The sequence below is a fragment of the Acipenser ruthenus genome, chromosome 2, assembly GCF_902713425.1.
Source record: "Acipenser ruthenus chromosome 2, fAciRut3.2 maternal haplotype, whole genome shotgun sequence".
In the NCBI taxonomy this organism is placed as follows: Eukaryota; Metazoa; Chordata; class Actinopteri; order Acipenseriformes; family Acipenseridae; genus Acipenser; species Acipenser ruthenus.
The window spans coordinates 105,076,705-105,094,136 of record NC_081190.1 but is presented as its reverse complement, the minus strand read 5'-3'; the positions used below and the strand labels follow the sequence as shown (position 1 = coordinate 105,094,136).

At 38.4% G+C, this 17,432-nt stretch overlaps 1 protein-coding gene across 1 annotated transcript in view; it reads right to left on the bottom strand.

Annotated features, from left to right (window-relative positions):
- LOC117408740 (janus kinase and microtubule-interacting protein 1-like) overlaps window positions 1–17,432 on the bottom strand; it is a 111,730-nt gene that overhangs the window by 25,026 nt on the left and 69,272 nt on the right. Inside the window, exons 8-13 of the mRNA XM_059005327.1 lie at window positions 13,586–13,648; window positions 6,269–6,388; window positions 5,861–5,989; window positions 4,969–5,052; window positions 2,546–2,608; window positions 850–948 (exon numbers count right to left, since the gene is read on the bottom strand). Of these exons, the coding sequence (XP_058861310.1) occupies window positions 850–948; window positions 2,546–2,608; window positions 4,969–5,052; window positions 5,861–5,989; window positions 6,269–6,388; window positions 13,586–13,648 (558 nt within the window). The remainder of the gene's footprint in view (window positions 1–849; window positions 949–2,545; window positions 2,609–4,968; window positions 5,053–5,860; window positions 5,990–6,268; window positions 6,389–13,585; window positions 13,649–17,432) is intronic.

The window sequence follows — 17,432 nt, the reverse complement described above, 5'->3', positions numbered from 1 at the left end:
GACGGGTTTCAGAGCAACTGAACAGATGCGAAGATGATAAATGAAGGATTGGTATAAACAAAACCAACGAATGGGTCAAGTCTAAATGAAGATGTATGCTGTTGCTATGACGACATGTAACATGAATTCACTCAAGGAATGTGTTCTACTTTCAAGAATAAATTGAACACACTCCTTGTTGCACCTTGGTAAAACTTTCAAGGCAGTGTAATCACAGCTACAAAGCCACCCCCAGCCAACTTTCATTGGTGTTCTAGGTATGATATATAGTGCATACTACAAACTTAATCCTCAAACCTCAAATGTGCATATTTAATAAATGTACTTTAACAATACAAACGTTGATAATAAAATCATACATATAATGTAGTTATACAAGCGATTTCTATTAAACCAGTGCATTAGATGTTAATAGAAGGATGTTTCATAGTATATCTTTGTAATGAGTGCACATGAAAATAAATCACAAAATAATAATAATACATGCAGGATAAAATTAAAGTGTAAAATGAACGGATTAAGATGCAGGTACTTAAAAAGCATATATTTTATTATTAATATTTAAAAGAAACAAATTTATACTTCACATATTAGAATATCATTTACATTTTTTTTCATAAAGGCATTTTAAACATAATAAATTAAGTCAGTGAAAAATACACTTTTCAACATAACTACATTTATATAAAAAACAGTAACAAAAAAAAAACCTAACAACAATTATGTGTTTCACAAACGTGAGTGGTGCCCTTCAACCTAAAAATAACTGTCTTTGTGAACATAAGTTTTCCTTTTGGGTTCAAACAGAATCTCCCCTCCAGTGGACAGTTTAGAGATGGAATCTCTTACTTCAAGCTCAAGGACTCGAAACTCTAACAGTTCGTTCTGGTCCTTTGAATCCTGCATCTCGGCCCTCAGAATGCCCTCATCCCCCTCTAGTTTTGCGACCTAAAAGGAAAAAGGCAAAGGAAATTGAGCTATAAAGTGTGTGTGTGAGTGGTAGTGGTGGGGGGGGGAGCACTTCAGCAGTTGTGGGTGTTAACAGTAGAGGGATGATGTCTTCATTTCTCAACCCGTCAGACCACAGTTACTGTATGTTGCTTCCAGAGAGGCTACATAGATGGGTGGAGTTTTTACAGGAACAAATGTAATTGGTAACTGGCGGCAAGGGGGTGGGTCATAGTAAACAGACCCTAAGCATAGTAAACAGACTACACATTTTATGGTGCTTTACCATTTCAGTTTGGGCTGCCTGTCTGTCTGTCTATATGTATGCATGTATGTATGTATGTATGTATGTATGTATGTATGTATATATATATATATATATATATATATATATGTATATGTATATGTATATGTATATATATATGTATATGTGTATATATATATATATATATATATATATATAAATATATAAATTGCCATAACTTTTCACTACATTCCAGCCACATGATTTATGATTTCACAAAGGTAGCTTTAAAAATGTTCGTTTTTTATTCTATTACTAAGTAAAAAAAGACGACAAGGTGGATTCAGTTGGAGATGTCCATGGCTTCACTTTCCATACTCTCAATCTTTACATCTCACTGTTACTTTACTTACACAGATGAAAAAATAAAACAAATATGTTACATTAATTAATTCAGTGGTGCAGGGTCCTCCAGATGAAACTAACAGGAAAATTATAATACACTGTCATCTACCAGGTCCGTATTGTCGCAATTAGGATCTGACAAATTGTCTCTGTGAACCTGGGAGCTGCAGCAGTCAGTGATGGGAGGCATGACATCATGCACCAGGAACTATGCACTCAAAATAAACCCACAAACTATTTTGGATTCAATATTTTGGATCATGCAAATATTCACTGGTCGCTATTTATAATAAAGGGTGGATAATGGGTGCTCTACTGAAACCTGATGATGACTAAGGTCCATTCCACGCACATACCATTGTAAAGTGTTACAGGCAGCCTTTCAAATTGTATGGAAATATAACCCTGATTACTCAAACCTCTGCTTTCCAGAAGTCTTAAGACACACAGGTAGTTATTTGATTACTATACTTAACTACCTCAACAGATTTTTTAAAAATCTTATAATACCATTCTAAAAAAAATGCTTAATTAGATACTAACTATTTGTTGCAGCCTTTGTGGTTAATTGGTAGAAAGAGGCTTTCCCATAACAGGTGGTTGGTGGCATTGGTTAAGCATTGTGGGCAGGTTATACTGTATACACAGTACTGTATACTGCAAATATTGCCATGTTCACAAGTACAGTTGCATTATGTATTTCCTCTAAATTATTCAAATAACCCTAACTTTGATGAATGCAGTTTGACGCATGGGGTGTTAAGTGATTGTTGGTAAAACAGCTGTTTAGAAGGAGGGAAGGGTTGCTGTTTTATAATGTATTTGATGTAATCATAGAAACGCTTTCAATACACGAAATACCCAGCACTGCGCTTAGTCTCTGCAGACTTATCAAGCTTTCATATTGAAAATTGGAAACTGCTGACCCAAATTGTGGTTTCTATGTACCTTCTCTAAGAGCTCCTGGTTTGTTTTGATGAGGTGTTGTTTTTCCTCCACCCATTTGGAGTCCTGTGGTTAGAATACAGAAAGCATGTTCATTAAAAATAAATAAATAAATAAATAAATAATTGTAGCAACCAGAAACAAGCATAGGTATTGTATTTACACACCATTATTCTATTTCCTAATGAATTTACAAACCAGACTGTATATTCAAATAGTTTGTAAATGATGTTATACTCAAGAAGACCTTTTTTGTTCCCATGCGGTGTATTACATTGTGGAAGAAACTTTTTTTTTTGTACTGGTAAATGCACAAAGAAGTGCTGTACATGTGAGAAGACCCTTCTGACTTAAAACAGCAGGAAAACACTGAACCATCGGAGCAAAGCGTTTCAACTGTATCGTTTTATTAGACTGAAAGGCAGATGCAGACAGTACTGGAAAGGCCTTTTTGAAAAGGTAACCTCTTTCAAACAAAAGCACTTTCGTACAGAAAATGAGACACTTGGCCATGCTTGAGAATCACCTTTAACATTTACCCCATGCATTCACATTCACTGAACAGCCATGAGAATGACGACAAGACATAATGGAAAACAAACAGAACAAAAGGCAAGCCATGAATTGAAAATGGGGAAGCAAGGAGTTTAAAAAGGAGGACGGCAAAAACAAAGCAGCAGCAAACATGACAAAAAAAAAAAATGAGGTAAAGGTTTACTTGTGAATTCATTGTTGTATCAGTTTTTGTAGTAAATTTGTTCTCATCAACACAAGTACAAACTTCCCTGTTCTTCCAATTACTGAGTGGTCACTGATCCAATGTGCATGTTTATGCTGATCAAGGTGTCTGAATTGGATCACGCCCATTTTCTCTTTCAAAAATGGTTGTTTAAGAGCCTTCCTCTCCAGTATACAGAACAGGGAGACAGGTGCTATAACGCGGTGATGAAAAGATGATTGGGAAAATATGAATAATTTACGATATCCAAGTTATTTTAAGTTACGCAAATAGTCATCTGGTAACCTAACAGTTAAAGAGCATTCCTGATATTGGCTCAAAGTGAGTGTTTAAGAGCAATCCCTACAGAGAATGCATTAATCTAAATCAGGGGTGTCAAACTCAGCTCCTGGAGGTTCTGCAGTGTCTTCTGGCTTTCGTTCCACCCGAGCTCTCAGTTACTTAATTGGTCTAATTATTTGATTAACTGGACACATTTAACACTTCTCTTCAGGCCTCAAAATGTTTCACAGGTAGTGTACCTTGAATCAAGTGCATTTTTAAAACCATCAACTGAAAAAGACCTTGAAAAATATTAAATATGTCAAATTCAACAAATAATTAGATCAATTATGTTAATTGAGAGCTTAAGTTGGAATGAAAACCAGAAGACCCTGCGGCCCTCGAGGATTGGAGTTTGACACCCCTGATCTAGAGTGATGTGGTCTTACCAAAAGTTTAAACTATATTTTCATACCTTTTCAAATCAACAATGTGCCATAGTAAGTGTGCATTTTAAAATCTGACACAGGTAGACAAAGTGGGCTTTGTGAAAAAAACCACAAACAAAAAACCCTCAAAGTCATGAAACTGTAACTCTCCTTACAGCAATAACTATAAATTAATGCAGTAAAACAACCGAGAATCAAATATGAAAATGTGTACTTGATCATGTTTAAAACGAATCTTTTTTTTTTTTTTTTTTAGTTGTCACTAATTATTTTTTGTATTTTCTCCCAATTTAGAATATTTTTAGGCTCAGCTCACCGCTACCACCCCCACGCTGACTCGGGAGTGGCGAAGACAAACACACGCTGTCCTCCGAAGCATGTGCTATCAGCCGACCGCTTCTTTTCACACTGCAGCCACCTCAGAGCTACAGCGTCGGAGGACAACGCAGCTCTGGGCAGCTTACAGGCAAGCCCGCAGGCGCCCGGCTAGGCTACAGGGGTTGCTGGTGCGCGGTGAGCCAAGGACACCCTGGCCGACCTACGCCCTCCCCTCCCTCCCCAGGCGGCGCTTGGCCAATTGTGTGCTGCCCCCTGGGAGCTCCCGTCCACGGTCGGCAGTGGAATAGCCTGGACTCGAACCGGCGACGTCCAGTCTATAGAGCGCATCCTGCACTCCACGCGGAGCGCCTTTAATGGATGCGCCACTCGGAAGCCTCAAAACTAAACAATTCTATGTGGAAATGCTGATTTGACCTAAAGATAAGCCTGATTTTTATTATTATTGAAACACATGTTGTTGTTACATTTTAGGTGCACTGCAGCTAAAATGCAGGGTATAATACAAATATCTTATGATCAAATCGAACAGCCGGGTGGCAGATGAAGTCAATAAAATGTCAAGCAAAACAGAAAGCAGTGAGGATCATGCAGAGCAAGGCACTGGCGACCCTAGCGAGTTTATTTCTAGCTCCTTTTACCTGCCCCCTTTCTGCCAGGGATCTCTCAAGGTCTTCTATTTTCCCCTGATATCTTATTAGATCCGCCTGCAGCTGCTCACGAGTCTGTGGAGATAACAACAGAACACTAATTAGTTCCTCTGTTTAATGGAGCGTTCCAAACTCTTTCAAACAGAAACAGGGAGAAAACAACAACAACACAGAACTGGCATCCCTGGTGGAGATAAGATCAAATGCACAATAAGCTGTGGAAAAAAATATGAAGACAAAAATGTGGTCTCCATCTTTGATATAGCCAACAAGAATGACCGTGAATGACCGTTTTTACTGGACAAAACTCCAGTGATTGACTGAGAGAATCATAGAATACAGAGAAAATATGAAGGAAATATCTCAAGGTGTACCGTCTCAATTTTGCAGAAACCAAAAAAAAAAAAGAAAGGTCACACATTAATGCAGCCAAATTGAGTCTTGTGGTTCTAGGAAAATCTATACTGGGTCACAGATAACATCTAAATACTTTGTCAGAGTGTGTGTACATTTTATGTAATGTAATGGTGTTTAATTGAATGCTACTGCTTTTACCTTCTCAAATTAGGATTGAATCCCAAGAGCTTGGTTTCTGGCACAATTAAAATGTATTACTATAATTAAATTCATTTCAGAAACCTTGTCAACCATTATTACTGAAGCAAAGCCTTAACATTCCATTAAAAACTGCATAAGAGCATTGGATAAGCAATGCAATAAAATAAATTACTACCCCCCTCCCCCCCCGGGAAGTATTATAATAGGCAGGCTTTTTTTAACTGTAAACGGTAAACGATCAAAATCCCTTCTGCATCTAAACTAAGATAACATCAGCATGTGTGATTCGCCATATGGGCTTTATTTTTTTCAAAGGCGTTCTTACCCTAACTTCCCGCTCAGCATCCAGCGTCCCCCCAACTTGCTCCTGAAGCAGAGCGTAAGCCCTCTGCAGCGCCTGGTACTCCCTCGTCAGCTGTCTAAACCGCAGCTCGGATTCTTCTCTCGATATACCCTAGGCAACGGACCAAAAAAAATACAAAACCAATATCAAATAGAGTAATATACAGTATGGACAGAAAGAATGCAGTCTTTATAAATGCATGCTTATTTAATACTGAGTAAGGCTGACAGAACCTACAAGCCTGTCAACAAATATCTGAAGGTTAGTCTGGACACTCAGTTTTCATCCTTGGTCCAGGGGTTCACACCCACTCTCTCACTCTACAGGAGTGGCCGTGACCAAGCTGAGAATATCAAGCTGATGGCAACGCCATGTTTTGTTCTTTCTTACTTCATCCAGGTCTTCTTCTGGAGTAGCCGGGGTCCTGTCTGTGTTGTAGGAAGTCAAGGAGGAGGTCTCGGAATCCACTGACTCTTCATCAAATCCAAAATATGTCTCCACAACAAGCCTCTGCAAACAAAACAGGTGGTCACACTACTCAGACTGAGCGGTACCATGACATACATGTGTGAACTCACACACATCTCCCAGTAACACACTGACTGCAAAAAACCTTACTGTAGAAGGCATGTTTGGGGTCATAGCACATTGTAGACAGCAATATAAACCAAATGCTAATTGTCTAGAAACTAATTTGTCAGCAACTGTGTGACAACACACCTCCTGTGTATTCATTTAAATTCAGGATTACAACGAATCAAGGCCATTAATTAGCTTGAAATTCAGAACAAACAAGAAGGAGTCACAGGAGACTGGGCCAGCATCATACTGTGTGAGCTCTCCCTCGACTCCCTGTCAGGGAAACAGCGCTCCACGTGCAGCTTTCTGATGTAACAGCTAAACCAAAAAAACAGAGCAATGCTTGAGTGCAAACAGGTCTAATAAAGTGTTGAATGTTTCTGTGACTTGGGCCACTATGGTACAGTAACTACACCCTGCAAATATAGGCAATATATTGTATAAAATTCATATACTACAAGATTCATCAAAATAACTGATGCACAGGGTGTTGATAGGGGTTCTATCTCGTGACCTGTTATCAATTATGGTTTGTGTTGCAAATAAATTGAGAATTTGGTAAGCAGTTCCATATATCACACACACACTACATAACACAGCATCATTCATACAGTATAAGCTCTTACCAGTGTCAACTGCACTGGTTGCAAAGCTTGTCCAGGTGAAACCACAAATACAGAGATTGTAAAAGTAAATGTAAATATTTTGAACAAATGTTAAATAAAAACAGTTTATAACATATTACTAAGGTTTCACAGACCCCTACACCGGGGAACCTGAATCCTTACCTTCATGTTTGTAGGTCATTTCTTGGCAGCCAGAAAAGTACAGGCAAACAAGTGCACACAAACAGATGAAGGAAGAAAAATACAAGATAAGAATCAAATCCTCCATCGTAGAACAGTAAATGCAACAGCCAGGTAGAAACACTGTTCCGCAATTATCCTACCAAAGCAATTCTCTGTGCTATCAATATCAGGCAGCCACGCTGTTTATATAAAAATAAAATCCAACAACTAGAAAAATGTCCAGTGCCAATTTCCCTTTTTTTTTTTTTTTTTTTAAGAAAGGTACACAGAAACTTAAGATTGAAGATTATAAATCTGTTCAAATGATTATAATTTACTAAACAGCACCAGCGCAAGATGAAAATCCCTTGTCTTAACTCAATTCCAGTCACAGCTCAAACAGACAAAGACCATTGCTTTTTCTTTTTCTTTCAATCACCGCTCTGTGAGGTTTTAATGCTTCATCCTTTGAAGCACTGCTGACAATCTAAGTGTGAGCATGCATACGTGATGACAATACTTCAAGTCTCATTGACTCTGGGGGTTTGAAGCTCCACCTGCACAAAATGACCTATACAATTACCAAAACGTAGTGAATTCAACAAAAAAAAATATACATATTTTGGCATATGGTTTATTACGGTAATGCACTGCACTAAAGTGGCATAATTTTAAGGCGAGTCTGTCAGAACCTAAAGCTGCACATGTATTTTCTCTGTGATACAGCAGAACCTCGGAGTTACAAACACCTTGAGGATGGAGGTTGTTCTTAAGTCTGAAATTACCATAACTCTGAAAACAAGTTTTCAATGCTTTTAAAAAATGTGTACACCTGCTATCTACAGCCTCAATCTGGCCAATAATACTAGGATTCAGTACAGTTATGCAACACTCATATTGTTATGGTTCTAAAGACTTAAAAATGGTACTAAAATGGAAAAAGGTGGGGTCCCCGAGTGGCTCACCTGTCAGAAGTGCAGCCACGTGGTGTGCAGGGCGAGTCATACAGTGCAGTTTCGTGTCCTGGCAGTGTGAAATAGGCTAGTCTTCGCTGGGGGCTCCAAAGAGAATGAAGCAGTGGCTCTGGCTCTCCCGTGGGTTAGGGAGGCAAAACTGAAACTGACTCTAGAGGTTGGTGGTTAACATCCGCTCTCAAGTTCCTTGGTACAAAAGGAAGCTGGCTCGGTCGTGGGATCAGAGGACACCCACTGAACCTTCGGGTCTCCTGAGCTATGTAGGGAATGGCTGCAGTGAGGGGAGAAGCGATTGGACCTCCAAATTGGGAGAAAATCGTGGGGAATAATAATTGGACACACTAAAATAAAAGAATAAAAATTGAAGGCAGCTAAATTTACATTACCACTGAAATTGAAACTGTAGTAAAAACACAGATTTTTAAACAAAATGCATTCATGCAGCTTGTCAAGTTATTCAGCCTATTTTGGCTTGGGAGAAAAACCCTGTGCTTTGCTTAAAAAGAAAATATTCCTAGTAAAATTGCCCGTACTGGCTTTGTAATGTGCCTCACCTTTGTCTGGATACATTTGTTGGTACAGTACAGCACGTTGTTTACAGGAGTGCCTATCTGGTTGCATTGCACGCATAGTTGAGTGATTTGCATACATCCGACTCAAAGTAGGGGGTTCGGCAGACCGGTCAGTTCGTAAGGTGTTCGTTACCCTGAAGCCCTACTGTACTTTAATGAATGCTGTCTACTGTACTTTAATGAATACAGCAGACAGCAGGATGCTAGAATTGCAACAAATGCGTATTAATGCAGCCTGACAAGTTGTTCCTAAGGTATATCTATTACACTATTAAACTACATAATGCTCTCTGCTTTATATAAAAATAAAAAAAAAATGCATCATAATCACATACAGTGGAATCTATAGGAGCGCTATTTATTTTCATATTGGATTACACTGAGAAATACTAGAACAAGAATTACATTGTTAAAGTGTTGTCAGGGGGACAAGCAAATAGCTACAAATTTACAAAGTGGGCCTACCTAAGCAAACCCTCCCTGGCACCACTTATTTACTCTCCTTATTTACAGTTTGTTTATAGTCCCCAACAGGCTGTCACCCATATGTAACAGAAATTAACATTAAATCTATTTTAAAAAATGCATTTTATAATTTTTTACAGGAAAGTAAACAATATTTTTAAAACTGCACAGGACTTGAGGCACTGTACTGTATGGAAATATCTCTGTTTAAGAATGGACAGAAGCCATTGCAGGGCTAGAGCTTGTGAAGGTGCTTCCTGCCCTGGAAACAAAGCCTTGGCGATTTTGGCAACTATGTGGTTAACTCACACCTCGCCTTTAGTTTTAGTATTTGAAACCTTTGCATTGATCTCAGGAACGTCCTCCTGTGTACTGAGAACAGCCTGCTAAGATGTAATGGAAAACCTTGGCTGTGTCTGTGCATATTTTAAATGGCAATGGACAATTCCAGAGTTTCAAACAAAATTGATTGCTCATAAGTATTATTTTACATCATTCAAAAACATCTTCATAAAGATTAAAAAAGCCCATACATGCCCTGTTCAAACATCATGCACATAACAAAAAATCCACCGTATCTGTTGATGGGATAATGTTATCTATCTATCCAGATAGATAGTTGTGTAAAAGTCTTTTAATGAAAGTACTGAGGCTTTTTTTTTTTAAATAAAATATCAAAAGGGCATGTCCACAAACATTTACCACCAAGTTTATACCTTTTTTATAACAGGAAAAAAAAAACTGGTAATGTGTGTGTGAGCTGATAAATTAATCTCCTGAATTATTTATTGGAAGCTTTTTAAATTCAACTGAGGTGTTACCTTTTATTTTTTTGAGAAAATGACCCCAAATATCCAGATATAATGGTGTCTGATATTATCAGCATTTCAGTAGTTAAAGTAAAAGTCTGGACCCTCTATATTACATAAGAGATACTTGCTATGAGATAAACACCTGAAAACATGCATCACGGTGCTAACTAAACAAAAAACAGAGGCTATATAAAAGCGCTAGCTGTTGATGCAAAGTGAGAACCAAAAACCAGTCATCCTTTTGCAAGTCCAAAATGAGTCCTCTATAGTAGGCAAGCTGGGGACCAGAGTTTTCTATTTACTGTTATACAGTCCACCTTATAACAAACCTTCGGCTATGACAAGCATGGCCCCCAAATAAAATAAAGAAAAAGGTAATAAACACGCTCTCAACATCCCGGTCTGTACGCACCGGATGCCACCTACACAGTGAAGTCAACTCTTTTGTCTGTGTAACTATGCCTCTGAAACGAAAATCATTTTATGTTGCAACAAAGCTGGAAACTACATCGATCGTTTGAAAAAAGGAGTAACGCAGGCATGTCTCTGTCGTGAATATAGGTTGTCAAAAAGCACTCTGTTTTTTGGCTTGTTCAGCAACCATGCTGCAAAGCAAAACTGATTAAAGAAAAAAAACAACAACAACAACAACAACAGCAACAGCAAAACCTTGAGGATCTGATTAACTTTTCATGTCAAACTTTTCATGTCGGATTGATTTGGAATAAAAGCTCAGTTTGGGATTCTTGCATGTTGGATTAAGATTTGATGCACTTTGAAACGATTCATGTCAGATTGATTTTGAATACAAGTTCAGCTTCAATTTGGAATTTTTGCTTTTTGTACTGCGTTTTAATTCTTTAACGAATAGGACAAAGCAAAGACAGAATACTGCATACATGAGACGAACAGGGACTTATAATTCTACTTTTATTCACAATATCATTAACTTACTCCAACAGTTTATCGTTCACTTTGATTGTTCTTTCGCTATAACAATCCCCTCGATATAACGAACAAATGGCTTGGACCCCAACAAGGTTCGTTATAGCGAGGCTGTCCTGTATATTCTGCTAGAAGGGACCAATAAACAATTCCAACTCACTGATGACTTGGTCCTACAGAGGGTCGACAAGGACAGATACAGTACCCAAGGGTTGTACTGATATTCCTGTAAACAGCCAGTATTAAAATCAGCTCTGTCTAACCCCAACTACAGGACACAGAACTGGCAGTCAGAGGACCTCAATTAATGGAGCCAACTGACACAACTTGGTTCCGTATTCATTTTCATATTTACCACAAGGTTAAAATATCTTTATTCACTTGGCAGGAAAATGGTTTCCTGTTTATATCTATTAAGGCAAATAGATATCAGCTCAAGAGACCCAGTTACTTGGTGTCACGTTATCAATGGCAAACAGCGTCTTTATTCAAATCATTAATATCTGTCTGTCCAGTATCACTGAGTGCACTGCAGTACACTACTTCTCACCAAGGCGAATCAAGCTCGCTGATGCTATCGGAACGCAATGATTGACACAATCCTAACAATGCCTTTTGTTTAATTAAATATGAAACTGATTTATCTGCAACACAGACATGCGTTCAGTCAGCTGATGTCTTCTCCCTAGATCTTTTAATAGCGTATTCGAATTTCAACCTTGAACAAAATCGAAACACAAATGGCAAAACATGACCTCAGGAGTTTCACATTCTAAGCTTCAGAATCAGAAAATGCTACAGAGGAGTTTCAAAATTCCTACAAGGCATTTATTAAAAAATACCATTGAGCGGTTTTGCAACATTACATTGTCATTGCTTTTACGAAAAGTCACATGACTCGGAGATGATATTATTTTCTAGTAATTCTACATATACAGCCCAGCTGTATGTTCTATGCTTGTACGCTTCAAGGACAGCAGGTAATTGACAAGGAAAGTGACAATCAGGACAGTGGACTATGACTTTGTAAACTGTAAGCAATGTTGTTTTTTACATTGGACAGCCATGTATAGTCTGTACACACTTAGTGGGATTTTCTTTCTGGGATCCCACACTGATAAAAATCCAATATCAGTATAAACAGATACAAAGTCTGAAGAGGATATCACACATTTCTGAAATGCCCTGTAATGCCAAATGTTCTCTTACAATTGACCGTTCACCGCAAAACCACCGTTAACCACGCCTCCCCTAGTTACTGTTGCTATGTCGGTCAAGCTACCGAGAGAGAAATGGCAGCTGCCACACATTCAACTGTTTGGCCTTGCGAATTCAGTCAAAATATTGCCTGCTTTTGGAAAAATGACAAAATCTCGTCACGCAGTCGGCAAAAGGGGGTTAAATACACTGTGAGGGGTACATCCATGTTTGTTGCTCGGGAGTTTATTTCTAAATATATTGTGTTCTAAGTGTGATTGCCTTATTTCATTCTTTATGAAATAAGGCAATCACACTAAAAGAACTAGAACGACGTTGGTTATTTCTTTTCTTTTAATTACTGTAGGTATGTTGAACCCCATTTCGACAAAGTTAAGCTATTTAAATATATTGGCTGGTTACGTCAGAGATGCGAACGGTCAATTGTTAACGTTTTAATTATGGGATGTGTGCCCTCTAGTGGTCATCAATGACTAGTTTCTACTAGTCCTGGTTACTGCTGTATGGTGTACAAAGTGAAGAACAACTGCAAAAAATACTGTACCTGCACTTCCATTTGTGCCCTTCCATGAGCTACTGTCTCCATTGTCATCCTATGGCCTGGGTGCTGCTGAAATTATATCTCCCTGCTTACTAGATTGGTGTTTTTTTTTTTTTTGTTTTTTTTTGGGGGGGGGGGGGGGAGTAGTTTCAAATGTCCTCTTGTTTTTTCTTCCACCTTACCTCTTTATAATTACAATCATTCAGATTGGTTCTAACTTTTGTTGGTCCACTATTGAAATTTTCTCTGCATATGAATCCATCTGGCATTATATATGAGCCTGTAGAATCTTAGTTGTCGGATGCTTCTGAGTACTGTGCTTCCTGATTCCACAGGAATTGACATACTGAGAGTGACTTTCAACTCTGCGAGCTCCACCTGCTTCATGTTATTAATATAGATTACCGCGTCACCAGTCACGGGTCACCGCGTCATGTGATTTCTTTGGGTATAGGAAGTACACAAAAGGAGCTGGCAACTAGGATTCTGCAGACTCAGATTATGCAACAGAGTATTAAAACTACTCTGAAAGTTTGTAAACATTGTAAACGTAATGAAAGAAAAAAAGACAATTGGCATGAGACTGCAACACTGCTATTCAGTCCAACAGGACAACTGAAATGCTGTTCTCTATACAACAAATGATACAGAGCATGTAGTACTGGACTAATCAACAAGCTGCAAAGCAAATACAATTACTCACTTCTGCAGGTCAAGTCAGGACAGAAACCAAGAAAAGGACCAGGACCAAAAAAATCCTGTAACAGGCCTGAATAGTGAATACAATACGCTTTCAATTATTGGTTCCCTTACCTTTGGAACCTTGATGTTTTTCCTTTTGGTTGTTTTCTTCCATCTCATTAGTCTGTCTCGTTCCTATAGAGAAAAAACAGATATTCCATTTAGGTAGGTCGACGTCTCTCCTAATACAATAAATACAAACTAGACAAAACTTTCCATTTGCACTAAGTTGTGATTAATTGTTCACAAGGTCCGTGCTTGTGGGGGGGGGGGGGGGGGGTGGGGGTAGGAGTTTGCAGCAACGTTTTATTTATTTATTTATTTATTTATTTATTTATTTATTAACCATAGGGTAGCTGTATTTATGCATGAGGGTTGATATGGAGGAGAAGACCGTTTCTCTTTCCGGATGAGAGTGTGTGAGGGAGCTGCACACAGGACATACCGAAGGACTACTGAAACATATCCACTGAGCGAATCATGACAAGTTATGAACAGCCTGTTGCGATACGGGTTCAAAAGAGGGGCAGACAGTAAGTAGTTCTGCAGGCGGGTCGAGCGAAATACCTAATGTGACCGATACAGCTCACGCCGAAAAGACTAAATATATGACAAGAATAAACACACTTTTCAGGTGGAAAAATACCTTCAGTTGGTTAAATACAGAGGACATCCCTGGTGGTGAAAAAGAAAGTAGTGATAGTGATGGAGAAAATAAAAGCTAGAGAATGTTCTGTGTTGTGTGGAGAAAGTACCCAGAGTTGACAGATAAAATTAGTCTGTTATTTTGCAGGCACTAGTAACTTTCGAATTTAAACTGTTAGAAAGCACAATGACAGCAGGCAAGAGTGTACAATACGTGAACAGTCAGTAGGAACTGTAGTAAAAGTAAAAAGGGGTGTTCTGGCTATGTCAGAAAATCACAGTAAAAAGATGAGCCGTGCCTATGCATGCACTAAGAAAGCCAAGCCTCTCGCTGATTATGAGCTTGTATGCACTGTTCAGAAAAAGAATGAAGTAGATATAGGAATTAACTATTTGTCAAGAATGGCAGGTACACGATTTGTAGAATGCATTGCACAGACAATGCAGATTGATTTAAAAAGAGGTAAATAAGGCAAGATACATGTGCTTTAGCTGACTCTTCTTCTGACAAGGCAGTTGTTCAGGAAGAATCAATTTTTCTGAGATATGTAGATGGTAATGTACCAGTCACAAAACTAGCTGGTTTGCAGGATCTTAAACATGCAAATGTAAATGGCATTATTCAAGCTATTAACTGTGGCTTAGAAAAGGTAGACCTTTCATTAGAAAAATTGACAGACACTAGCAATGAGCCTCATTTAGAATGTTGTAACTTTGATGGTGCTGCAGTCACGATGGGGGTTAGATCAGGAGTTGCTACTCAGCTTCAAAGTAAAATGCCTTGGATCATCCCAATTCACTGTGTTAATCACAAACTGGATCTTGTTATTTCAGATTCAATGAAAGAGTTCAGTTGCCTTGCAGAATCTGAAATACATATGAAAGACTTACTCCAATTATACTACTTTTCTCCAAAGAGAAGATGAGAGCTTAGTGAAGTGTGTGAAACTTTAAATGCAGAAGTGGCAAGGTATGGTGACATTATTATTATTATTTCTTATCCAGGACAACTTACAATTGTTACAAGATATCACATTATTTTTACATACAATTACATTATTTTTTACACATTTTTACATACAATGACCCATTTATACAGTTGGGTTTTTACTGGAGCAATCTAGGTAAAGTACCTTGCTCAAGGGTACAGCAGCAGTGTCCCCCACCTGGGATTGAACCCACAACCCTCCGGTCAAGAGCCCAGAGCCCTAACCACTACTCCACACTGCTGCACATTAAGTCAGTTAGATGGGTTTCATCAAAATGAAGAGCTGTAACTGCACTAAAAACCCATCTGGCTTCTACAACTCTTCACTTGGAAAACTTGAGCAGCAGCAGCAGAAATACAGATGAAGCTGCAAAAGCAAAGAAACTTCTCCAGACAATGAAATCGGTTAGGTTTGTATACAATTCCTGAATGCAATTCAAGACTTCTTGACCCCAGTTACAAACTTGTCTTTAAAGTTTCAAAGGCACAGTTATCTCTTGTCTGATATTGTGGTGGCTCTAGATCTCCTCAAAGAAACATTGCTTGATCTGGCAGAGAATGGTGGTGTAAGCATGAACTCTTTTAACCACTTCAACTCCAGATGTAAAAATGAAACCCCTTCTCAGGTACCAGATTTTGAAAATATTAATAATAATGTTTTCAAACCTGTAATTGCTATAAAATGTTAACATATGATAAATAAAACACAAATAAATGACTTAAACTGTGTTTTTCATTAATGCTGTGTATTACATACCCATATTCAATATGTTTTTTTTTAACAATGAAAACAAAAACGCTGCTAATAACGATAATAACAATAAGAATCAGTAAACAGTAATTATCAAATAAAAATCAAACAGCAAAACATGTGCCAGTATCGACTTGCTCTGTGCCATTTATTGAAATGTTCAATACAACAGAACCCGGGGTTGCCTTCGCAACCACTGCACATTTTTCTTGTGTCTTTTCTTTTGTTTTCATTTTCGTAGCAGACCCTGTACCTTTTTTATGATGTCTGCTTCGCTTGTGTTGGAGGGATAGTCACAAATGCGTGTACACAGCTACTTTGCGCAGGCATTGTGATGGATCTGGCTGCTGCATTGCCTGTACCCAGTGCTGTGTTTCGATAGTATTTCGTCACAGCACTGCCATTTCAAACCAAACAGCTTCCCGTTTGCAGCTGGCTTACCTGTGAAGTAGCTGCATGCTCTTCTGTTTGTACTGTTCTTGGCTCCACATCCTCTTCATCATCATCACTGAGTGATAAGTTAGCATCTCTGTCGCTGGTATCGAAATCCTCCGAACCAACTTCACTCCCGTTGCTCATTATAGAAAGACCACGTATGTTGCCATGTTTAGCTTTCGCTAAAAACTATATAAACTATAACTAAACAAGTAAAACTAATAATAAATAAAAAAATAATAATTTAAAACACTATATATATATATATATACACACACACATGTAAAAGCTGAATGGCTTCCTGCAATATAGCTCAGCCTTCTAAACACCCACAGCTACAGTCTGGAATTGCTACATGACATACAATTGGATAAAAATGTCACCTGACCCTCCCCCTGACTTTCATTGCACATTCCACAGTACTAGCACTGCTTTAGAGAATGAAACCTGAAACGCTAGACTGAGAAACCGATCATAGAATAGAATGGGAAACTTGACGTACGCAGGTACGGCATGGTACTGTAAGTGGGTTTTCAACTGACATACGTGCGTACGTCATGGTGTTGAAGTGGTTAATGCAAGTTGCAACAGGGAAACTAAGATGTACACTGCTGCTGATGGCAACTCCATTAAATTATCAGGAGCTTTTTCCACAGAAAATCTCAACTGTGATCTTCAGAAACTTGTGAGGTGTACATTAACATACCTCAGTGAAAGATTTGATTATTTTGACAGTCCTCCTGTTTCAAATTTTCAAGTTTTCAAACTTTAAAAAAGTGGTCCTATAATGTAAAATCTCTGAGGCAGTATGGAAAGGATGAGATTAGCGGCTTGTACAATCACTTTAAAGGTGTGTTGCCTGTTGGAGTTAATGATAGGTCACTTCAAGGAGAGTGGAAGCTCATGAAAAGGCATCTAAATCATCACAGACTCTCCAGCTCAATAGAGATTTACAGTGGATTGCTGAAAGAGAATCCTGACAGCATGTCGGGTTTAGAGTTGGTTAAGATTCTTCTTTTTCAGGTTTGAACCTCATATTTACAAGTCTGAGAGTGAGCTGGACAGAAGAAAACAAGGGTAGCATTCTTAAAATCCATTGT